The sequence below is a fragment of the Gopherus flavomarginatus genome, chromosome 12 (assembly GCF_025201925.1).
Source record: "Gopherus flavomarginatus isolate rGopFla2 chromosome 12, rGopFla2.mat.asm, whole genome shotgun sequence".
Classification (NCBI taxonomy): Eukaryota; Metazoa; Chordata; order Testudines; family Testudinidae; genus Gopherus; species Gopherus flavomarginatus.
In genome coordinates, this window is record NC_066628.1 from 15,578,510 (window position 1) to 15,603,429 (window position 24,920).

The window sequence follows — 24,920 nt, forward strand, 5'->3', positions numbered from 1 at the left end:
CAGTGTTCTTGTTGCCTCCAGAATAGGTGGGGGAGGAGAGAGGTGGTCTCATGAGGCCACTGTCCCTAATGTTACACTCTCAGTTCATGTCCATGGAAAAATACTGGCCCAGATATGTCCTGCTGGGCCTTGCTGAATCACAAAGTTCAGTGATTCCCATGGTGTGGTATTTACACAACTGTCTTTTACAGAATTATGAATCTCTTGTATACAATTCCCCTGCTGGTCAATCGCTGGTGATGGTCACTTAATGCCCACCTGGGTTTGGAGCAGCTCCTATGTTGTCCCTGTAGAACTAACAGTGGGCGACTCCCAGACTCCCAACATATTTCAATAACAACAATATTACAAAATCTCATACTGCCATATACAATGATGATATACATATTTTAACAGAAGAATGAGTTTCAGCAGATCATGACCTCACATATGATACCTCACAAGGCATGCTTTTCATGAAACATCAAAACCATATACAAAAGACAAATATAGGGGTTACAGGATGCTACTTTGAGGTACAGTGCATCACAGGCTCATTGCTTCAATCACAGAGGCAGCTTTCAAAACCTCAGACTAAATTATTATCTCATAGTCTCTGCATGTTTTTGTGAAAGCCACATTTACTGACTGCTTTGCTCAAGGCTTCTTTGACCTCTCTGTTTCGCAGACTGTAGATGAGGGGGTTTGCCAGGGGAGTTAGGACCGTGAAGCAAAGAGAGAGCACTTTCTTCAGATCTATGAGTATATCATGTTTTGGTAGCATGTAGAAAATCATTATGGTGCCATAGAAAACTGTCACCACAGTGAGGTGAGAGGAACAGGTAGAAAAGGCCTTTTGTCTCCCGGTGGTGGAAGGGATTCTTAGGATGGTGGCGCTGATACACATGTAAGACATCATGGTTAGTAGGAATGGAGGCAGGGTGAATACGGAGACAAATATGAGATTCACCAATATGCTCAGATGTGTGTCACTGCAGGAGAGTTCCATCAGTAGGACGGGATCACAATAGAAATGGTCAATTTCATTCGGGCCACAGAAAATTAACTGTGATATGAATACTATAAAGATGGTAGTGGCCAAGCTACCGTTTAACCATGACCCAGCAGCCAACTGGAGGCAAAGCCTGTTATTCATAAGAGCTGAATAGTGAAGGGGTTTACATATCGCTAAATACCGATCATAAGACATCGCTGCTAGGAGACAACATTCCGTACCTGCTAGAGCACAAAAGAAATACAGTTGTGAGAGGCAGCCACTGACTGAGATGGTTTTGTCCTCAGTCAGGAGACTGATCAGCATCCTGGGCAGGAGGGTGGAGGTGTAGCAGGTCTCCAAGCAGGACAAGTTCCCCAGGAAGTAGTACATGGGGGTATGAAGATGCTTATTAGACACAACTAGAGCAGTGATGAGCATGTTCCCAGCCACAGTTGTCATGTAGATCACTAGGAACATTAGAAAGAGAATAATTTGCAGGACAGGGAGATCCCCGAAGCCCAGGAGGATAAATTCTGTGACAGCTGTTTGGTTTCTCCGGATTATGTCTGCCATGGGTTAAGTCTAGGAATAATAAAGCAAACTGTGCAATTGAATTGGAAGAACAGAGCTGAAAGGTAATCAAGGGTCATGAATTAATTCCATAAATATTCAGAAACTCCCTCCATTTCCTGGCTACCAGCTGAAATTTTAAGGCTAAATGTAGACTTCAGTCAAAGTGCCAGGAATCTCAGTTCGAGAACAGATCTTTTGTACCCATGTAGACCACCCTCTGCCATAGCAGAGCAATGACTAGTATAACAGTCCATTTATCTGGTAGCCAAGTACTGATACGACAGATCAGACACTTCATCTAATATTGTATCCCATCTAGTGACATACAGAACTTTAACAAGGATGCTTACATGCTGTATTTCACATCTGGCAATTGCCAGAATCATGCCATGACTTTGGAGTCAAAATCAATAAACGCATCAACTAAAATGTTGAACCGATCTTCTCTTAGAATTAATGGAAATTAATCTAACAGTGTTGCTTGCTATATTCAGCATTTCAGTGCCCTGTAGGAGAAAGAATAATTTCTCCGCTCTCCTCACAAGAGAACAGTTCATGTCATAGATTTATGAAGTGGAGTAAATTCTCCTTTCGTTCCCGTGGTGGTGATGGTGACGTGGTGAGGGACTGGCAATGCCTTTTCTGATTCCCGACATTGGCTACATAGCAGTAAAAAAATATAGCTCTTAAGAGGATGGCACTTAGGAATAAGTAAAACCAGGCTGATGTGCAACCCTAACTGGGGAGTGACCCTCTGCACTCCATATGATTGTGGGATGATAATAGAGAAAAGCACTGGTGTGTGTGTGTGTGTGTAAGATGCCGTCCCTGAAATCAGTGTCTAAAAACCCTCTGGCCTGTGTGATCTGGGCTAGTAAGACACTAGCACCACTCCACACTCCATGTGCAGCACACTGAGCCAAATCCCCAGCTGGTGTAAATCAAGGTATCTTCATTTTTGTCAGTGGGGCAGATCCTCAACTGAGGACGTGTCACAAGACATGGATCTCAAGCTCCATCTCTGTGAAATGGTGCTATGAATCCTGACTGGCACTGCTGTGGGAAGGTGAGGATAAAACTTCTTATATTAATCAGAAGAAGAGCTCTGTCTAGCTGAAAATCTTCTCTTGTTCACCAACAGAAGCTGGTCCAATAAAAGATATGACCTCACCTGCCTCGTCCCTCTAATATTCACAAAGCACATTCATGCCCCTGTTTGGTGGTGGTATAGAAATACAGTTAGAAAGATGGTGCTCACCTACAACCACAGCACAGCCCAAGCTTGAAGCGATGAGCTTCTATTTCTCAGGTCTTGGCTGCCAGGAATCAGGATCCTCGGCTGAGTTTCTTGTCTCTCCTCTTTCTGCAGAAACTGGGTTTTCTCAGTGAAGAGACCTGCAGTTAGCGGAAGGAATGAGCAGGTACATTTGATCCACCTTTGGAAAATGAGCTTCCCCTTTGATTTAAAAAGTGTAAATGCTGCCTCATATTTATATTCAGTCTTCAAACTTTTTTATAAGGTCCCGCTTCAACCTTTCTCCCACGTGGTTCATTTTGTGGCTCCAAAGCTTTGTAGCTAACAATGCCCAATGGGACTTGTACAGTGTGACTTGTATAATTGCATCTTTTTCAAAGTCTAATAATCCATTGTGGAAAATATTTGAGATCGTGATTAAAGAGCATCTTACATTTTTGGGAGATGCCTGCCCAAGATGATGGCCTCTTATAATGTACTTGCACCACCCCCATTATTAATATTAAATATATCCTGCCATCTAGTGGGCATTTCTGAAAAGAGCTGCCCATATATCACCCTTACAACATGCTGCCACCGAATGGCCATTTAACATTCTGCCCCACCCCCTCCACACACATGATAGAGTTTTGTGGTGATCTGGAAGCCTAGAATCATAGAATCATAGAATATCAGGGTTGGAAGAGACCTCAGGAAGTCATCAAGTCCAACTCCCTGCTCAAAGCAGGACCAACACCAACTAAACAATCCCAGCCAGGGCTTTATCAAGCCTGACCTTAATAACCCTCTAAGGAGGGAGATTCCATCACCTCCCTAAGTAACCCATTCCAGTGCTTCACCACTCTCTGAGTGAAAAGGTTTTTCCTAATATCCAACCTAAACCTCCCCCACTGCAACTTGAAACCATTACTGCTTGTTCTGTCATCTGCAACCACTGAGAACAGTCTAGATACACCATCTTTGGAACCCCCTTTCAGGTAGCTGAAAGCAGATATCAAATCCCCCCTCCCATTCTTCTCTTCTGCAGACTAAACAATCCCAGTTCCCTCAGCCTCTCCTCATAAGTCATGTGCTCCAGCCCCCTAATTATTTTTGTTGCTCTCCACTGGACTCTTTCTAATTTTTCCACATCCTTCTTGTAGTGTGGGGCCCAAAACTGGACACAGTACTCCAGATGAGGTCTCACCAATGCCAAATAGAGGGGAATGATCATGTCCCTCGATCTGCGGGCAATGCCCCTACTTATACATCCCAAAATGCTGTTAGCCTTCTTGGCAACAAGGGCACACTGTTGACTCATACCCAGCTTCTCATCCACTGTAACCCCTAGGTTTTTCTCTGCAGAACTGCTTCCTAGCCATTCGGTCCCTAGTCTGTAACAGTGAATGGGATTCTTCTGTCCTAAATGCAGGACTCTGCACTTGTCCTTGTTGAACCTCATCAGGTTTCTTTTGACCCAGTCCTGTAATTTGTCTAGGTCCCTCTGTATCCTATCCCTACTCTCCAGCGTATCTACAACTCCTCCAAGTTTAGTGTTTCGCCATCTCCAACTCAAGGAATATTTTCAACACACCACTGAACAGTGTATTGACTCACAGGAACCTCCCTACCAATACTACAAGAGGAAGAATTCTGTGTGGACTCCTCCTGATGGTCATAATGACAAACTGGACTTCCACACAGAGTGCTTCCACAGATGTGCACGGGCTGAAATTGTGAACAAACAGCATCACTTACCTCATAACCTCAGCCGTACAGAATGCAAGGCCATCCACAGCCTCAGAAACAACTCTGACATTATAATCAAAGGGGCTGACAAAGGAGGTGCTGTAGTCATCATGAACAGGTCAGATTATGAACAGGAGGCTGCCAGGAAACTCTCCAACACCACATTCTACATGCCACTATCCGCCAATCCCACTGAGGAGTATCAAAGCAATGGCACCATCTGCTCAACAAACTCCCTGGTACAGCACAGGAACAAATCTACACAGACATACCCCTAGAGCCCCGAACAGGAGTATTCTATCTGCTACCTAAGATCCATAAACCTGGAAACCCTGGACGCCCCATCATCTCAGGCATTGGCACTCTTACAGCAGGATTATTTGGACTCTCTCCTCAGATCCTACACTACTAGCGCTCCTAGCTATCTTCGAGACACCACTGACTTCCTGAGAAAACTACAGTGCATTGGTGATCTTCCTGAAAACACCATCCTGCCCACCATGGATGTAGAAGCTCTTCATACCAATATTCAATACAAGGATGGACTACAAGCTGTCAGGAACAGTATCCGTGATGTGCCCATGGCAAACCTGGTGGCTGAGCTTCATAACTTTGTCCTCATCCACAACCATTTCAGATTTGGGGACAACTTATACCATCAAGTCAATGACACTGCTAGGGGTACCCGCATGACCCTACAGTTTGCCAACATTTTTATGGCTGACTTAGAACAACGCTTCCTCAGCTTTTGTCCCCTAGAGCTCCTCCTCTGCTTGTGCTACACTGATGACACCTTCATCATGTGGACCCATGGGAAGGAGGTCCTTGAAGAATTCCACCTGGATTTCAACAATTTCCACTCTACCATCAACCTTAGCCTGGACCAGTCCACACAAGAGATCCACTTCCTGGACGCTGCTGTACAAATAAGTGATAGTCACATAAACACCACCCTATACTGGAAACCTGCTTACTGCTATACTTATCTACATGCCTCCAGCTTCCATCCAGGACATATCACATGGTCCATTGTCTACAGCCAAGCCCTAAGATACAACCAAATTTGTACCAATGCCTCAGACAGAGACAAACACCTAGAAGGTCTTAAAACTACAATACCCACCTGGGGAAGTGAGGAAACCAATTGCCAGAGTGAGATGGTGTCATAAACAGATAGCTAAGGGTTAATGTCTCTTTCACCTATAAAAGGGTTAACAAACAGTGACCTGAAACTCCTGACCAGAGGACCAATCAGAAAATAAGACTTTTTCAAATCTGGGTGGAGGGAAGTTTTGGGTGTGAGTTCTTTGTTCTTTCTCTTGGTTCGGTGACCCTCTCAGCTCTGGGAGTGATCTCTCTATCTCCAAGTTTTCTAATCTTCTGTTTCCAAGTTGTAAGTACAAGGATAGTAAGACAATAGGTTTATCTTGTTTTTTTGTATTTACATGTGTGTAGTTGCTGGAATGTTTTAAATTGTATTCTTTTTGGATAAGGCTGTGTATTCATTTTTTCTTTTAAGCAATTGACCCTATATATTGTCACCTTGATACAGAGACCATTTTTATGTCTTTTTCTTCCTTTTTATATAAAGCTTTCTTTTTAAGACCTGTGGATTTTTTTTAGTGGGGGCTCAAGGGGATTGAGTCTGCAGCTCAACAGGGAATTGGTGGGAGGAAGAAGACAGGGGGGAAGAGAGAACCTCTTTGTGTTAGATTTACTAAGCCTGACTTTGCATACCCTCTGGGTGAGGGGAGAGAGAGATCGATTTCTCAATACTTGTGTTTCAAGGACTTGAAGCAGGGAATATCCTAGAGTACACAGGGTGGGGAAATCTGAGAGGAGGTAAAGAGGGGGAAGGGAAGTGGGTTATTTCCCTTTGTAGTGAGACTCAGGGCATCTGAGTCTTGGGGTTCCCCAGGGAAGTTTTTGGGGAGACCAGAGTGAGCCAGACACTGGAATTCTGGCTGGTGGCAGTGATATCAGATCCAAGCTGGTAATTAAGTTTGGAGGTTTCATGCTAGCTTCTCATGTTCTGAACTCTAAGGTTCAGATCTGAGTAGGAAAGTTATGACTGATGGGTACCCAGAAGTCACCTATTAAAAGAAAGACTCAACAAGGAAAATAACAGAACACTACTGTCCATCACGTACAGCCCCAGCTAAAACCTCTCCAGCACGTCATCAACCATCTACAACCTATCCTGTAAACCCGATCCCTCACTCTCACAGACCTTGAGAGGCAGGCCAGTCCTCACTTCCAGACACCACAGAAACACCAACCCAGGAACCATTCCCTGTAGCAAACCTCGTTGCCTACTCTGTCTCCATATCTGCTCTAATGACACCTTCTTAGGAGCCAATCACATGATGAGTCACACCATCAGGGGCTCATTTACCTGCACATCTACTAATGTGATATATGCCATTACGTGCCAGCAATGCCCCTCCGCCATGTACATTGGCCAAACAGTTCAGTATCTATATAAAAGAATAAATGGACACAAATCAGACATCAGGAATGGTAACATACAAAAACCAGTAGAACACTTCAATCTCCCTGGATATTCAGTAAGAGATTTAAAAGTAGCCATCCTGGGGGGAGCAGGGAAGACTTCAAAGAGAAATTGCAGAGCTACACATCATTTGCAAATGTAACACCATTAATTTGGGCTTGAACAGGGACTGGGAGTGGTTGGCTCACAATAAAAGCAATTTTACCTCTCTGGTATCAGAGGGGTAGCCGTGTTAATCTGGATCTGTAAAAGCAGCAAAGAATCCTGTGGCACCTTATAGACTAACAGACATTTTGGAGCATGAGCTTTTGTAGGTGAATACCCACTTTGCCAGATGCATGTCATGCATGTATCTCACGAAGTGGGTATTCACCCATGAAAGCAAATGCTCCATAACGTCTGTTAGTCTATAAGGTGCCACAGGATTCTTTGCTGCTTTTCCCCTCCGGGTATTGACACCTCCTCATCAATTATTAGGAGTGGATCACATCCACCCTGATTGAACTTGTCTTGTCAACATTGGTTCTCCACCTGTAAGGTAACTCCCTTCTCTTCATGTGCCAGTATATTCATGCTTGTACCTATACATTTCACTCCATGCATCTGAAGAAGTGTTTTTTTTACCCACAAAAGCTTATGTCCAAATAAATCTGTTAGTTTTTAAGGTGCCACTGGACTCCTTTTTGTTTTTGTGGAAACAGACTAACACAGCTACCCCTCTGACATTTAACAGTATAACTTTCTCATTATTGTGTTGGTTACTGAAATCTGTTGGTCACTAGTCAATATTTCTGCTACCCCCTCCAGTTCCCTCTACTCTGCTGCCATCTAGTGGTCATTTCCCAGTATGAAAGTGTAACGATGCTGGTTCTGGCAGGACCCAACTGAGAGTGCCAATTCAAGACAAATTGCTTAAAGCAGGGAAGTTACAGCCCAAGGCTGGGGTTTTTCCACCTCTAAGGCAAACCAAACCAGCCAGACAAAGAGGACTTTGCTCTCACCCCACTGGCTAACCACAAGTTACACAATCAATTCCCTTAGACACTCCAGTTTCCCAGTATCACTACCAGTGTCACTCGTTATGGGGATGGATGGTTATGAAAACCAATACCCCAGTAAAAGAAAAAAGGTTCTTTTGATCCCAAAGGACCAAGTCTCAGACCCAGGTCAATATACAAAACATATCTTACCCACAAATCATGCTGTTGCCAGTCCTTCAGAATCTAAAATCTAAAGGTTTATTCATAAAAGGAAAAAGAAATAGAGAGCTAGAATTGTTTAAGTGGAATCAATAATTTACAGTAATGGCAAAGTTCTTGGTTCAGGCTTGTAGCAGTGATAGAATAAACTGTAGGTTCAAGATCAAGTCTCTGGAGTGCATCCCCAGCTGGGATGGGTCATTCAGTCCTTTGTTCAGAGCTTCTGTTTGTAGCAAAGTCCCTCCAAAGGTAAGAAGCAGGACTGAAGAGCAGATGGAGATGAGGCATCAGCCTTTTATAGTCTTTTCCAGGTGTAAAAATACCTCTTTGTTCTTACTGTGGAAAATTACAGCAAAATGGAGTCTGGAGTCACATAGGCAAGTTTCTGCATACTTTGCTGAGTTACAATGCCTTCTCTCAATGGGCCAGTTGTATAGCTGATGGTCCTTAATGGGCCATCAAGCAGGCTAGGCAAAGCTAAACCCAACTTGTCTGGGATGTCTCCCAGAACCATAGCATAAGTTTGGAATACAGACAGTATACAGCCAATATTCATAACTTCAACTACAAAATTGATACACACATATAGACAGCATAATCATAACCAGCAAACCACAGCCTTGTCTTGCCACTTCTTCAGATGCATGGAGTGAAATGTATAGGTACAAGCATGAATATACTGGCACATGAAGAGAAGGGAGTTACCTTACAGGTGGAGAACCAATGTTGACAAGACAAGTTCAATCAGGGTGGATGTGATCCACTCCTAATAATTGATGAGGAGGTGTCAATACCCGGAGGGGTCATTTGACCCCCTTTATATAAGTTTTGGTGCCACTACAGGACCTTCATTGCATCTATGTTCTATATGATCCAAGTTCAAATCAATAACATGACAGACAGTCTGGACTGTTAATGGACTGATGGATTATTCTATCACTGCCTCTTTCCAGTTCTTGACTCATGTCACCTGCTGGTCATTATTTAGAAAACTGCCCACTTCTGACTCTGCAACATCTGCTACTATCCATAGTTCATTACATGCATAGAGGTCCTTATCTCTTCAGGGTCCTTCCCTCACCATGTATAGACCATTATACAGCTTCACCTCCCTTTTCTCTTCCCGCGGATGGTCACTTGGCAACATAATTTCTCCTGTCTTGCCTTTCTGCTTTGCTGCTATTGGTTGCCTATTGGTCAGAAGGGCTGCAACTTTCCCATTCCTCTGCCCTCTAGTGACCCTAGGGAGCATAATCTTACCTCTTCTCATTTCTTACCTACGGTTAGGTGTGCGCTGTTGCAAATTATAGCCACTGAGAACCAAATCGTACAACAGCATGTTTGCAACATTAGTGGCTACTACAGCACCTACAACAACAGCAGCAGCTCTCAAAGGTTCAGCAGGGGTTTCCCATCAATAGAGGGAATTTCTGTTTCCAATGGAAATGCATAGATTGAACCTACTGAAATAGAATCCCAGTGGCTCTTCAGGCTGAGATTCTCAGAGGCATTGAAGGATGTTAAATGCCCAACTCCCATTTCACAGGGATTTGGGTGCATAACTCCATTAGGGCCTTTGGAAAATCCTTCCCGCAGTGCTGGAGTCCTTCTGTTCTCACCAGTGTCCACCTCCCTGCCTCTGGCCAAGCCCTGACATGCTCCCAGAGACTGAGCCAGCACTACCATTTGGGCATCGCAGGAATTCTGCCCATTTGTAGGTGGTAGCCACTTCATCTCTCAGTAGGTTGCCTCACTCCCCAAGGGGAGGGCCCTAAGTGCAGTGGAGTTGTCTAAGACGCATAGGACTGGCTAGGCATCATGCGCTGAGAACTAGCCCTCTCAGGACGAGTGCTTGTTGCAGTCAGTTTTGGGGATGCTCAGCATAACCAGTCCCCTCCCTTTGAACTGTTCTGTGCAGCTGGCAGCAGCAGAGAAGCTTCTACCCTGCAGGGCCACATGCCAAGTCCCTACTCAGTGACCGTTTGACAAACCCGACCCTAGGAATGGCCTCAGTTCTATGTATGCCCTGGCAAACCCACTGCTGAGTCTGGACAGCCCCATTGTCACTAGCTTGTGAGTCTACTTTTCTGTTTGCCCAGCATCCCAGCCTCCAAGAGCCCTGTGAGCCTGGAGCTGTTGCTTTGCCGAAACTGGTCGTAGGCAGGTTTAGCTCAGATAAGAGCTATAAAACTGTTCCTGGTGAAGTGTCCAGAGGTCATTGCTGAGGCCGAGCTGTTTGCATCCAGTCTGTGTGAGTGCCGTGAAGGTGGCTGGTTTGCATAGAAGTATGATGGCAATAAGCACAATCTCAGGGGTGGCAGATTTCCCAGGCTTACATCCCCATCTATGTTGCCCCAGGAGTTAGTATTTTTCATTGTCCAACCATTAATTGTGATCAAAAATTGTTTTTTTATGGAAATGAAAAAAAAAGGTTAAAATTGTCATCACTCTGCCTGGTGCTCAGTTAAAAACTCCATGATGGGAAGGTGGTTATGGCCACTCTCCTCCATGATCCTTCCAGTAAGATGGACAACATTGTCCTGAGTTCCGACTGGATCCTCTGTTTCATATTTAGGGGAATAAAAAATGATCTGCAGAAACAAACATGATGTCAAAACTCGTTGTGTTTTGTTCGTATTTGACTGTCTGAATTTGATTACAAGACTATTATCTAACATAGTGAAACAATGAACAGGGGATAGATACAGGGATTTACTTGTATAATTAGCAGGTTTAGTGCCTTACACAATGTCAGTTCTGTGCATTTTCAGATGTTGCACAAGTTCATTCCATAGGGTGCAGATTTAGCCAGCACGATGGAGAAAAATATAATCATACTGAGTGTCTCAGTGCTGAACATGAGAGAGTGACAGCTGTCCGCAACCTCACTTTCCTATATGTTGTGTAACATGGACGCAGCACTGGACTACAAAGACTGTCTCAGTAACTCCATGCAGATCATCTCCATTTTTTTCATATTAGTGCTGAGATTTCCAATAGTAGTTTTCAACTTAATTTCAATGGGAGTTGATAGCCTGAGGTTTTCAAGCTGCCTGGATGATTTAGACAAAGTCTCAGCATGTTTTTGTGAAAGTCACATATTTACTGATTGATTTGCTCAAAGCATCCTTAACTTCTCTGTTTCTCAGGCTGTAGATGAGGGGATTTACCAGGGGAGTCATTACTGTGTAGGAAAGAGAAAGCACTTTGTTCAGGATTAATGTATTGCTTTTCGGAAGCACATAGACAATCATTAGGGTTCCATAGTAAATTGTCACCACAACGAGATGGGAGGAGCAGGTGGAAAAGGTCTTTTGTCTCCCTATGGTAGAAGGGATACTCAGGATGCTGGCAATGATACACACATAGGATATCAGGGTTAGTAGTAAAGGAGGCATGGTGAATACACAAGATAGAATGAAATTGAACAATACTAACCAGTGTGTGTCACTGCAGGAGAGCTCCATAAATGGGAGGGCATCACAATAGAAATGGTCAATTTCATTTGGGCCACAGAAAGTTAACTGTGATAGGAACAAGACAAAGACAACAGTAGCCAAACAACCATTTAACCATGACCCAGCAGCCAACTGGAGGCAAAACCTGGTATTCATAAGAGTTGAATAGTGCAGGGGTTTACATATCGCTAAATACCGATAATAAGATATCGCTGCTAGGAGATAGTATTCTGTACATGCCAGAGAACTAAAGATAAAAAATTGTGTGAAGCAGCCACTGAATGAGATGGTTTTATCCCCAGTCAGGAAACTGGCCAGCATCCTGGGCAGGATGCTTGATGTGTAGCAGGTCTCCAAGCAGGACAAGTTCCCCAGGAAGAAGTACATGGGGGTGTGAAGCTGCTGATGAGTCAGAACAAGCACCACTGTGAGGATCTTTCCAACCACGGTTGCCATGTAGATTACTAGGAACATCAGGAAGAGAAGAATTTTAAGTTCAGGGAGAACCCCAAATCCTAGGAGGATGAATTCTGTGACAGCTGTTTGATTTCTCCAGTCTCCGTCTGCCATGTGTTTAGTCTAGGAACAATAAAACAAACTGTGCAACTGAATTGGACACACATAGTTAAAAGTTTGTGATTTAATTACATAAATATTCAGAAATTACCCTTCCTCTCCTGGTTATGGGTTGAAATTTTAAGGCTAAATGTGTATCTCAAACTAAGTGCAAAGAGTCTCAGTCTGAGGCTACAACATGGTTGTCTAAGTAGATCTCCCTCTATCATGTCAGAACAATGACTAATATAACAGGCCATTTCTCTGGTAGATGAGTACTGATATGACAGATCAGACCATTTCTTTATCTAGTGTCATATTCCTTCCAGTGACATACAGGAGATTAACAATGATGCTGAAATGATGTATTTCACTTCTGGCAATGTCCGGAATCATGCCATGACTTAGAAATCAAAATTAATAAATACATCAATTACAATGTTGGACTGAGATTTCCAATGCGGTTTAGTGTTCGTATGCATGGGTTTCCTGGTAGAATTAGTAGAAATTAATTTAACCATATATCCTGGTATATTCAGCATTTCAATGCCTTGTAGTAGAAGGAATAATTTTCAGCCCCTCACAAGAGATCAGTTTATGCCATATGTTCTAAAGTGGCGTAAATTCTCTCTTAATTCCTGTGGAGGTGATGGTAACATGATGAGGGACTGGCAATGCCTTTTCTGTTTCCCAATGTTGACTGTGTAGCAGTAATAAAATAGGGATCTTTGGGGGGTGAATCTTAGGAAGGGACAGAACCAGGCTGATGTGCAACCCTACCTGGGGAGTCACCCTCTGCACTTCATAATACTTGTGGGATGATAATTCACTTGGGGTTGGGGGTGGAAGATGTTGTCCCTGAACTAGGAGTCTAGAAACAATCTAGCATGTGTCTTCCGGGCTAGTAAGACTGTCTCCACTCCCCACTCCTTTGGGGCACACACTGAGCCTGATCCCCAGGTGATATAAATCAACGTAGCTCCATTTGTGTCCGTGGGGCAGTTCCCCAACTGAGGACCTGTCACAGAACATGGTTCTGAGGCTCCACCTCTGTGAAATGGTGCTATGAACGCTGACTGGCACTGCTATGGGAAGGCGAGGCTAAAACTGCTAATATTCACCTGAAGAAGAGCCCTGTGTCGCTCAAAAGCTTCTGGTTTCAGAGTAGCAACCATGTTAGTCTGTATCTGCAAAAAGAACAGGAGTACTTGTGGCACCTTAGAGACTAACAAATTTATTTCAGCATAAGCTTTTGTGGACTATAACCCACTTTGTCAGATGAATAGAATGGAACATACAGCAAGAAGATATATGTACATAACAGAGAATATGAAATGGTGGAAGTTATCATACTAACTCTAAGAGGCTAATTAACTCATAGAATAGTAGGGTTGGAAGGGACCTTAGGAGGTATCTAACACAACGCCTGCTCAAAGCAGGACTAATCCCCAGACAGATTTTTGCCCCAGATCCCTAAATGGCCCCCTCAAGAACTGAACTCCCAAACATGGGTTTAACAGGCCAATGATCAAACTGTGGAGCTATCCCTCACCCCAATTACAATAAGCTATTATCAGTAGGAGAAAAAAAAACTTTTGTAGTGATAATCAAGATGGCCCATTTCAGACAGTTGACAAGAAGGTGTGAGGATTCTTATCATGGGGAAATAGATTCAATTTGTATAATGACCAACCACTCCCAGTCTGTATTCAAGCCCAAGTTAATGGTATCTAGTTTCCAAATTAATTCCATTTCAGCAGTTTCTCATCGGAGTCTGTGTTTGAAGCTTTCTCTTGCAAAATTGCCACCTTTAAGTCTGTTACTGAGAGAACAGAGAAGTTGAAATGTTCTCCTACTGGTGTTTTAATGTTGTGATTCCAGATGTCAGATTTGTGTCCATTTATTCTTTTTGTGTAGAGACTGTCTGGTTTGGTCAATGTACACAGCAGAGGGGCAATAACTTTGGCTTGAATACAGACTGGTAGTGGCTGGGTCTTTACATAAATTGAATCTATTTCCCCATGATAAGTATCCTCACACCTCATTAATTAACTAGTCTCTAAGTTGCTACAAGTACTTCTGTTCTTTTTTCAAAAGCTTCTGTCATTCACCAACAGGAGTTAGTGCAATATAACATATTAGCTCACCCACTTTGTCTATCTAATATTCACAAAGCATATTCATGGTGGTATAGAAATGCAGCCAGGCAGATGGTGCTCACCTATAACCACAGCACAGCCCAAGCTTGAAGAGATAAGCTCTTTTTTCTTAGGGTTTGTCAGCTGAGGTTCTTGTCTCTCCTATTTCTTCTTCAAAAACTGCGTTTACTCAGTGAAGAGACCTGGACTTACCTGAAGGGATGAGCAAGTGCATTTGATCTACCTTTGGAAAATGAGGTTCTCGTTGGATTTACAAAATGTAAATCCTCTTTCATATTTGTATTCAGTCTTCATAGTTTTTGGTACGGTCCCACTTCAACCCTTGTCCCACTTGGCTCATTCTGTGTCCCCAAAGCTTTGTAGATAACAATGCCCAATGAGACTTGTACAGTGTGACTTGTATAATTGTATCTTTTATTAAATCTAATGATGCCATGTGGAAAATAATTGAGATCATGAACAAACACTAGCTCTCATTCTTGGGAGATACCTGTTAAGATGATGTCCTGTTACGATGTACTTGCCCTACCCAGTTATAAATACTCAATATATGCTGCCACCTAGTGGCCCTTTTTCTGTTATAGCTTTCCCATTATTGTATTGGCTACTAAAATCTTTTGGTCACTACTCAGTATTTCTGACACCCCCAATCAGTTCCTCTCCTCTGTTGCCATCTAGTGTTGATTTCACAGCCTGTTTCTTTGCTCTCCGCTATTGGATTCTTCTCGCTGTCATAGCTGCCTCTTTCCAGTTCTTGAGTCATGTCACCTGCCAGCCATTATTTAGTATAACAGCCCATTTCTCACTTCCCAACATTTGTCAGTATCCAGAGTTAATTACATATTGAAGAGGTCTTTTTCTCTTCAGGGCCCATTCCTCACAATTAATAAACCATTATTCAACTTCACTTTCGTTTCCACTTCCCTCAGGTGGTCATTTGGCAACATAACATCTCCTTTCTTGCCCTTTCACTTTGGCTGCTATCCACTGGGCAATACCACTACATCTTCCCATTCCTCTGCCCTCTAGTGACCCTAGAGAGCATAATAACACCTTTCCTCATTTCTTACCTACTGGTAGGTGTGCACTATTCCAGAATAGAGCCACTGAGAATGAAATAGTAGAACAGCCTGATTGCAACATTATTGGCTGTAGTAGAGAGAGCCTGAGACACAAGGCCTAAGGCCTGAACAGAAGTCAGGCTGTGAGCAGAAATCAGGGTGTTACAAGACATGCCTGCTGGCAGGTTCACTCTCTGATATATGAAGTTGGCAAGAACAGGGCTGGTGTTGCAAAAACAGAAGCAGTCCTAAGTACTAAGCAGTCACGTAAACACATTCCAGAGGGATGGTACAAGAGCATCCAGATATCAAGAATGGTAGAAACGCCCCCCCTAAAGATAAGAGGAACATGCTGACCCCTTAAAGATAAGGTCAGGCTGACAGTAAGAAGGATAGAGATGTTTTGATAAGGTATTGGGTGGTAACAAACCACGTCGGGGGCAGTCACTAACTATGTCAGAGGGACAATACGAAACTTGTTTGTATCAGTATATAAAAGAAGAGTAGCAGAGGAGGAGGGAAAAGAAAATATCCGCTGTTCACTGAGGCATATCTATTGTCACGGGCATACATAGTCTAGTGTAAATATAGATATTGATCCTGGCAACTAGGACAGTGCTTCGTCGGCAATAAACCTGGCCGAGTGCCTTCGCTACTGAACAGGAGTCTGGTAGTTTTATTGGGCAGTTCGACCAAAGTCTGCTATACTGGCTACCTGGCCACAGCCAGTGCAGCAAAAGAGAGAACACACACATGCAGCCAAAACATCTTATGACAGCAGCTACAACAGCACCTTAAACAACAATAGTGGCTCACAAACGTTCAGCAGGGGTTTCCCATCCATCCAGTGCATTTCTGTTGATGTGGGGTCTGTTTCCAATGGAAATGCATAGATTGAACCTACCATGACAGAATACCAGTTGCTTTCCAGGCAGAGTTTCTCATTGTGTTTAAGGGAGTTAAGCAGCCAAGTTAAGGATTTGGTGCCTAACTCCTTAGGTCCCTTGGAAAGTAATTTCTGCAGAGCTGAAGTCCTACCGTTCTCAGTGGTGCCCATCTCCCCTTTCTCTGGCCAAGCCCTGACATTCTCCCAGTGACTGAGCCAGCCCTGCCACTTTGACATCACGGGAGTTCTGCCCATTCGTATGCGGTAGCCACATTCTCTCTCCATAGGTTGCCTCATGCCCCAAGGAGAGGGCCCTGCATATAGCAGAGCTCTCTAAGGCACCTGGGGCTGACTAGACCCCATGCCCTGAGAACTACCCCTCTCGGAAAGGGCGCTTCTTGCAGTGAGTTTTGCGGACACTCAATGCAACAGTTCCCCTCACTTTGAACTGCTCTGTGCAGCTGGCAGCAGCAGAGCAGCTTCTGCCCTGCAGGACCACGTGCACAGTCCTTCATCAGTGACCGTTTGATAGACGCGACCCCAGGAATGGCCTCAGTTCTACATGTGCCCTGGCAAACCCCCTACTGGGTTTGGACAGACCCAGTGGACCTGATTTGTGAGTCTACTTCTTTGTTTGACCAACTTCAAGCCTCCAAGGGCCTGGTGATCCTAGTGCTGTGGCTTTGCTGGAGCTAGTCACAGCTGGGCTTAGTCCAGGTAAGAGCTATAAAGCTGTTCCTGGTGAAGTGTCCATAGGTCACTGCTGGGGCCTGGGTGTTTGCATCCGGCCTGTGTGAGTGCAGTGAAGGTGGAGCATTCAGGGCCGCCCAGAGGATTCACCGGGCCTGGGGTCAATGGCGGTGGCGGTAATTCGGTGGTGGGGGTCCTTCTGCCCTGGAGCGGAAGGACCCCCTGCCGCCGAAGACCTGGAGCGGAAGATGCTCCAGGGGCCCCTCCCCTGCAAGAGTTTTCTGAAGCCCTCGGAATGAGTGAAGGACCCCCGCTCCACAGGCCCCGAAAAACTCTCATGGGGGCCACTGCAGGGCCCAGGACAAATTGCCCCACTTGTCCTCGCTCTGGGTGGCCCTGGGTGGATTTGCAGATGCATATGATGGCAATAAGCACAATATCAGTGGTGGCAGATTTCCCAGGCTTACTTCCCTATCTCTGCTGCCCCAGGAGTTAGTATTTTTATCGTCCAAACATTTATTTAGATCAGAAATGGCTTTTTTATGGAAATAAAAAATTGGTTAAAATTGTCTCCACTCTGCCTGGTACCCAGTTAGAAAGTCTATGATGGGACCATGGTTATGGCCACCTCCCTCCCTGGTTAAAAGAACACTGACCTGAACTCTGTGTGGCTTCTCCATTGTGTCCTTAGGGGCATAAGAAATGGCCTGTAGCTACAAGCATGATGAAGTCATCCTGTCACGTATCCACAGGTCCTGTGCTCTTGAACAGCTCTGGAGAGTCCCCGGGAGAACCCTTTCACGTTGTCAGCCCCCTTAGGGTCACACGCACACTAGGATAGGCCTCTTGGCTTCACTGCCTCCTGGAACCTAATGTAGCAGCCTTCAGCACCCCTGCTCCTTTCTGTCAGCTCCCCTGAGTGAGTCCATCTGAACTGGACACGTGGGGAAGACTTGCAAGGGAGGCAATGAACCCCCAACTTCCTGACTCTGGAGTGACTTTCAGCCAGGCTTGTAAAAGCAGGAGGGTTTATGAGATGTTTGGAACACAGCATAGAAAGTCTTTCATTAACACAGAGAATGGAAAGTTACATCTGGGTTAGTCCAAAAGCCCAGAGTTCTGTGACCCCTCTGTAGTCCCAGTACAGAAGCTTCCTCCTGCCTCCAGCAGCCCACATTTAAGAATCCCATCTGGCCTCTCCTCGGTCCTTTGTCCTCCAGCTTTTCACACCCAGCTGGCTTCCTGCTAAGGGTGGGCCACCCAGGGTCCTTTGTTGCTAGGAGGCAAATGTCCAGGCAATTCAAGTGGCAATTGTGTTCTGGAAGTCTCCATGGCCATGCATACCCAGGCCCCAGACAGCTAGGCATCAGTCATACCTATGTCTCTAAGTCTCTGCAAATCTAATCTAACTAAATATGCACCCCACAGAGGACACTGAGGCACACACAATATTCATATGAAACATTATGAAAAATTCCCATTTCATCTGAATTTGATTACAAGACTTTATTATCTAACATAGAGAAACAATGAACAGGAAACGTACACAAGGATTTCTGTTGATGGTTAGTGAATTTTGTGTCTTACACAATGTTTGCTCTCTGCAGTTTTGAACACTGTACACCCTTTTCACGTAGGGTGATCTGCCAACACCATGGAGAAAAACACCATAATACAATGTGTATCAGTGCTGAACATGAGAGAGTGACAGAGCTGTCCACAATGGTAATTTCCTATAAGTTGTGTTACATGGACACAGCGAGGGACCACAAAAACGGTCTGTGTCACTCTATGGAGATCATCTCCAATTCTTTTTCATTTTAGTGCTCAGATTTTTCAATGAGACTTTTCAACTTAATTTTAATGGGGGCTGATTGCTTAAATCACCCAGGCAGCTTTGAAAACCTCAGACTAAGTTATTATCTCAGAGTCTCTGCATGTTTTGTGAAAGCCACATTTTCTGACTGCTTTGCACAAGGCTTCCTTGACCTTTCTGTTTCTCAGGCTGTAAATGAGAGGGTTTACCAGGGGAGTTAGGACCGTGTAGCAAAGAGAAAACACTTTTTTCAGGTCTCTAAATTTATCATATTTCGGTAGCATGTAGACAATCATTATTGTGCCACAGAAAATTGTCACCACGATGAGGTGAGAGGAGCAGGTAGAAAAGGCCTTCTGCCTCCCAGTGGTGGAAGGGATTTTCTGGATGGTGGCAATGATACACACGTAGGACGTCAGGGTTAGTAGGAATGGAGGCAGAGTGAATACACAGATTAGTATGAAATCCATCAATATGATCAGGTGTGTGTCACTGCAGGAGAGTTTTATTAATGGGATGGGGTCACAATAAAAGTGGTCAATTTCATTCGGGCCACAGAATATTAATGGTGACATGATTAATATAAAGATGGTAGTAGCCAAACAACCATTTAACCATGCTCCAGCAGCCAACTGGAGGCAAAATCTGTTATTCATAAGAGTTGAATAGTGCAGGGGTTTACATATTGCTAAATACCGATCGTAAGACATTGCTGCTAGGAGATAGCATTCCGTACCTGCCAGAAAACCAAAAAAATACAGTTGTGGATGCAGCCACTGAATGAGATGGTTCTATCCCCAGTCAGCAGACTGGCCAGTAGTCTGAGCAGGTAGGTCGAGGTATAGCAGGTCTCCAAGTAGGACAAGTTCCCCAGGAAGAAGTACATGGGGGTGTGAAGGTGCTGATCTGTCACAACAAGCACCACGATGAGAGTGTTCCCAACTGTCGTTGCAATATAAATCACTAGGAACATTAGAAAAAGAAGAATTTGCAGGTCAAAGAGATCCCCGAATCCCAGGAGGATAAATTCTGTTACGGTCGTTTGGTTTCTCCATTCGGTGTCTGTCATGGGTTGAGTCTAGGAACAAAAAAACAAGCTGGGCAATTGAATTGGAAAAACAGCATGAAAAGTTAATCAAGACTTGTGAATTAATACCAACAATAATCAGAATATTCCCTTCCTTTCCCGGTTACAGGTTGAAATTTTCAGGCTAGATGTAGCCTTTAGAGCAAAGTGCCAGGAGTCTCAGTCGGAGGACAGAAGATTGGTATCCAAGTAGACCTCTGCCATATCAGAGCAATGACTCATATAACAGCCCATATCTCTGGTAGAGAACTGGCCTGATCTGTCATATCAGTATTGGGTTATCTATTATATCGCACCTCGTGATATACCAGAGCTTAACAACTAAAATCTTCTACTCAGATTTTTCAATGCAATCTAGTGTCAATAGGCACCAATCTCATAAGAATTAATGGAAATTAATCTATCCATATGTAATGATGAGTACTCTGGCGGGACACAACTGAGAGTATCAATTCATGACAAATTGCTTAGAGCAGGGTAATTACAGCCCAAAACTGGTGTTCCTTTACTAAGGCACAGCAAACCAGCCAAACAGAGAAGACTTTGGTTTTACCCCACTGGCTAACCATAAGTCACACAAGCAATTCCCTTAGATACTCCGGTTTCCCAGTATCAACACTAGCATCGCTCCTCAAGAGGATGTCTCGTTATGAGAATCAATATCCCAGTAAAAGAAGAATGGTTCTTCTGATCCCAAAGGACCAAGCCCCAGACCCAGGTCAATATACAAATCAGATCTTACCTGCAAATCACGTTGTTGCCAGTCCTTTAGAATCTAAAATCTAATGGCAAACTTCTTGGTTCAGGCTTTTAGCAGTGATGGAATAAACCGCATATTCAAATCAAGTCTCTCAAGTACATCCACAGCTTGGATGGGTCATTCAGTCCTTCATTTAGAGCTTCAGTTTGTAGCAAAGTTCCTCCAGAGCAGGATTGTCAAATTCTCAGTCCATCTGTGGCTAGAGAAACTCCCCACTTCTGCCCGCAGAGGAGAGACGGAGGAGAGACGCAGGCAGACACATTGCCAGGAATCTCAACTACAGGCGCCGCCCCCCCTGGAGTTCCCATTGTCTGGGGGAGAGGGACAGAGAAACCATTACTAATTGCAAGGCAGAGTCAACTATGGAGGTAACATCATTAGTTTCCAGGCAGAGTCAGCGCAGAACAGGGGTTCTCAAACTTTTGTACTGGTGACCCTTTTCATACAGCAAGCATCTGAGTATGACCTCTCACATAAATTAAAAAAAATGTTTTAGTATATTTAACACCACTATAAAAGCTGGAGGCAAAGCGGGGTTTGGGGTGGAGGCTGACAGCTCGCAACCCCTCATGTAATAACCTTGTGACCCCCTGAGGGGTCTCGACCCCCAGTTTGAGAACTCCTGGTGTAGAGGCAGCATCCCTTTTTTCCACAATGAATACAAGTAAATATACCGAACACAACTATCTGATGCATGCCTTGCTGCAATCCTGAAGGTTTCAACTGCTCAGTCACTGAGGCCAAACATTAACAAACTGACAGAACTGAAGCATTGCCAGGTGTCTGGCAAACACTAAAAACTCTCTGAGAGGCGAAGAATTGTATAAAGTTGTATGACAGTTTTATTATTTCTAAGATATTTGAAATAAAAATTATAATATACATTTTTTGTTTTCTGAACACCATCTTCAATGACATTATTGGTCCATTGGAAGGATTTGAGGACTGGCACTGGCCCTAAGGTAAATTGAGTTTGAGACCCCTGCTCCAGAGGTTAGAAACAGGATTGAAAACAAAATGTAGATGATGCAGCTGCTTTTATAGTCCTTTAGCCATGTGGCTTGTGCTTCCTTTGTCTCAAATACAAGCTACCCAGCACATGGCATGGAAAAACCTAAGAGTTCTGTTCATAGGCATGTCCCTGCATGCCTTGCTGAGTCACAAGGTGTATTTGCCTTCTCTCAGTGAGTCAATTGTATAGCTGATGGTCCTTAATGGGCCATCAAGCAGGCTAGGCAGTGCTGATACCAAATTATCTGGGGTGTCGCCAAGAAGCATAGCACAAGTTTGAAATACAGACAGCATAGAGACAATACTTATAATATTAAATACAAAACATAATACATGCATACAGATAGCATAATCATAACTAGCAAATCATAACCTCCTCAGAGACACCTTACTTAATCGCATTTTGACAAGATTTGGTGCCACTACAGGATCTTGGTTTCAATAATGGTCTGTATGGTCACAGTTTGTGTCAACAACATCACACCCCCAATGCAAAATTGATGCAGGAAAGAATGACACAAACATCGACTGCATCCCAAGAGCTCCCCATCATTGGATCGGTCTTACTACAGCTAGTATTGGGTTAGAAGTCGTATCAGTGTAAAATAGAAATGGTTTATCAAAATCATGTGGAATAACATGCTTGAATCTCTTTACAAACTCAAGGTAAAACTTGATTAGAACAATAGTGGATTGGATCTGCTCTTGTTCCTGTATGTCTCATGTGATCTTGCCAAGAGCTAAAGAACATAACTACTTTATCCACACAAGCTCTGGCAAATGTTAGGGACTCAATTAATATTACTTTAATGTAGATATTAATGTTGTTCATAGTATAGGAATCTCGGAATTTAGCTACGAAAGCAATATGTTAGTGTGCCTCAGTTTCCCTTTTCATTCAGCACATAAGATCTGGAATGTCTTTTCTTCTGTGAAAAGTTCCAAGACTATACTGTACAACATCAGTATTACAAGGTCTTTTAACATAAAGTGTGTTCTTATGCATAACTCTTAACATGTTCAAGGGATTTTTCAAAAGATGAGGCACATTGTATGTTTTTACAAAGTTTGGTATTAGCAACACATTAGCTACAAAAAATCACCATTAGCAATAACAAGAAATCCATTGCAACTGTGCATGTACAAGGATTTTTGTTATGCCGTGCCTTTTGTTTAATACCATTAGCATGATAAAGTTTTTTTCTTTTCTTCCTGTCCTGAGGGGTCAAATCCTGAGCTTTCTTGCTTAACAGAATTCACTGGCTGTTTGGGTGTGGTCTCTTTGCTAACAGCTATTAGCAAGTCTTTCTTCTCCCTAACACCCAGGTAATATGCATTAACAGAGACAGGAGCCTGTTCATTGGTTTTCAGATCCTTAACTGCTATGAATTCCAAGGCACAACACAAATCCAAAGCATCTGAACCTGAGATTTTGCTTGCTCTCTCCTGCATCCTTAAGCATTCAGCCATAAAACGGTTCTGCTCTGAAACACCAGTAACCAAATCTGTCCTCAGATGCTGAAGCACAGACTGCTCACTTACAGAATCAGCAGGGAGACATTCCTGTTCCAACACCATTGTCTTCTAAACAAGCTGGCCAAACACAGTCACTTGGTCATAGGGCTGTTTAAATTTCCTATGAATTTTTCATTTCATCTGAGACATTTTCTAAGCGATCCACACTGGATCTTTCAAAAGGGAAGTCAGTGGATCCATTCCCAGTAGAAAATTTCTGGCTGTTAGGAACTGAAACTTTCTTGACTAAATTATGTCCACATCCTTCAGTTGCAGCAAACTGCTTGCAAAGACTATCATGAAATTTTTTCTCTTCAGGAATCTTTCTAAGCAGCAGTTTATATTTACTTTGATCCACAGAAGCATTGCTCTGCCGAGCCACTATCAACTCCTGAGTTTTACTTATGTCCAAAATTACCTTTGGCTCATCATGCGGATTCCTACCCAATCCTCTTTCAGGCAAACTGCTAGATTTCATAGTCAAAAGGTTAGAAGCATTGTCCTTCCCTTTGCCACACACAAGCTCAGGAATCTTTTCCTTCTTCCTACAAGTTTTCAAACTGTTAGTGAGTAACACAATCAAAGCAACTTTATGCTCTCCTGGTGCCCTAACTAGGGTATGACCCTGATTAGACAGAGTTGCTAAGCCATTTTCCAGCCACACATTACCAACAGGCAAAATATAAGCACCAGCATTGTCTGGTCTCTGGGATTCTGCTAGGACACTAACTGGATACAACCTAGTTACAGTGCCATTCTTCTTAGCAGAAACAAATTTAGGACCATTCCCTTTCTGGGCTTCAGTTGAATCCAGGACCAACAAATGCAGTACCATCAACCTTCACAGGCTAAAAGGCACCTTCTGTCTACTTCACAGACAAAGAAGAGCTGGAGTAACCTTCCGCTTTAACAGAAACACAGTTTGGGATTCAATTTCCCTTGTCCCAACACACAGGGCTGTTCACAGACAATTGCTTGGAGACTTGGGTAGTGCCCCTAACAGCCAAAACCAAGACTGATGTGCAATCCTAACTGGGAAGTGACCCTCCACACTCCATAATGAGTGTGTGTTGATAATATAGGAACAAGAAAGGCACTGGACGGGTGGGGGCAGAAGCTGTCCCTGAACTCAGAGTCTAGAAACAATCTAGCCTGTGTGATCTGGGCTTGTAAGTCTCTGTCACCACTTCCCATCTCATTTGGGGCACACCGTGCCAGATCCTCAGCTGGTGTAAATCAACGTAGCTCCATTTATTTAAGTGGGGCAGATCCCCAACTCAGGGCCTGTCACAAGACATGGATTTCAAGCTTCATCTCTGTGAAATAGTGCTGTAAATGCCAACTGACACTGCTGTGGAAAGGAGAAGCTAAAACAGTAAATATTCACCTGCAGAAAAGCTCTGTGTAGCTCAAAACCTTCTCTCATTCACCAACAGATGTTCAGCCAATAGATGTGATTGCCTCACTCATCATGTCCCTCTCATATTCACAAAGCACATTCATGCGTCTGTTTGGAGGGTGGTTAGAAATGCAGTCAGGAAGATGGTGCTGACCTGTAAACACAGCACAGACCAAGCTTGAAGCAATGAGCTCTTATTTAACAGTTCTTAACTGCTAGGACTCGGGATCCTCAGCTGAGGTTCTTCTCTCTCCTCTTTCTGCAGAAGCTGGATTTTCTC

At 43.8% G+C, this 24,920-nt stretch overlaps 2 protein-coding genes and 1 pseudogene across 2 annotated transcripts; all 3 read right to left on the reverse strand.

Moving 5' to 3' along the window:
- Positions 1 to 586: 586 nt before the first annotated feature.
- Positions 587 to 1,517, reverse strand: LOC127032864 (olfactory receptor 6N1-like). The gene has a single exon (XM_050920458.1). The coding sequence runs from the start codon at positions 1,451 to 1,453 to the stop codon at positions 587 to 589; it is 867 nt and encodes a 288-aa protein (XP_050776415.1). The 5' UTR covers positions 1,454 to 1,517.
- A 9,800-nt stretch (positions 1,518 to 11,317) lies between these two features.
- LOC127032880 (olfactory receptor 6B1-like) lies at positions 11,318 to 12,295 on the reverse strand. The gene has a single exon (XM_050920474.1). The coding sequence runs from the start codon at positions 12,269 to 12,271 to the stop codon at positions 11,318 to 11,320; it is 954 nt and encodes a 317-aa protein (XP_050776431.1). The 5' UTR covers positions 12,272 to 12,295.
- A 6,668-nt stretch (positions 12,296 to 18,963) lies between these two features.
- Positions 18,964 to 19,984, reverse strand: LOC127033179 (olfactory receptor 6N1-like; annotated as a pseudogene).
- Positions 19,985 to 24,920: the final 4,936 nt, after the last annotated feature.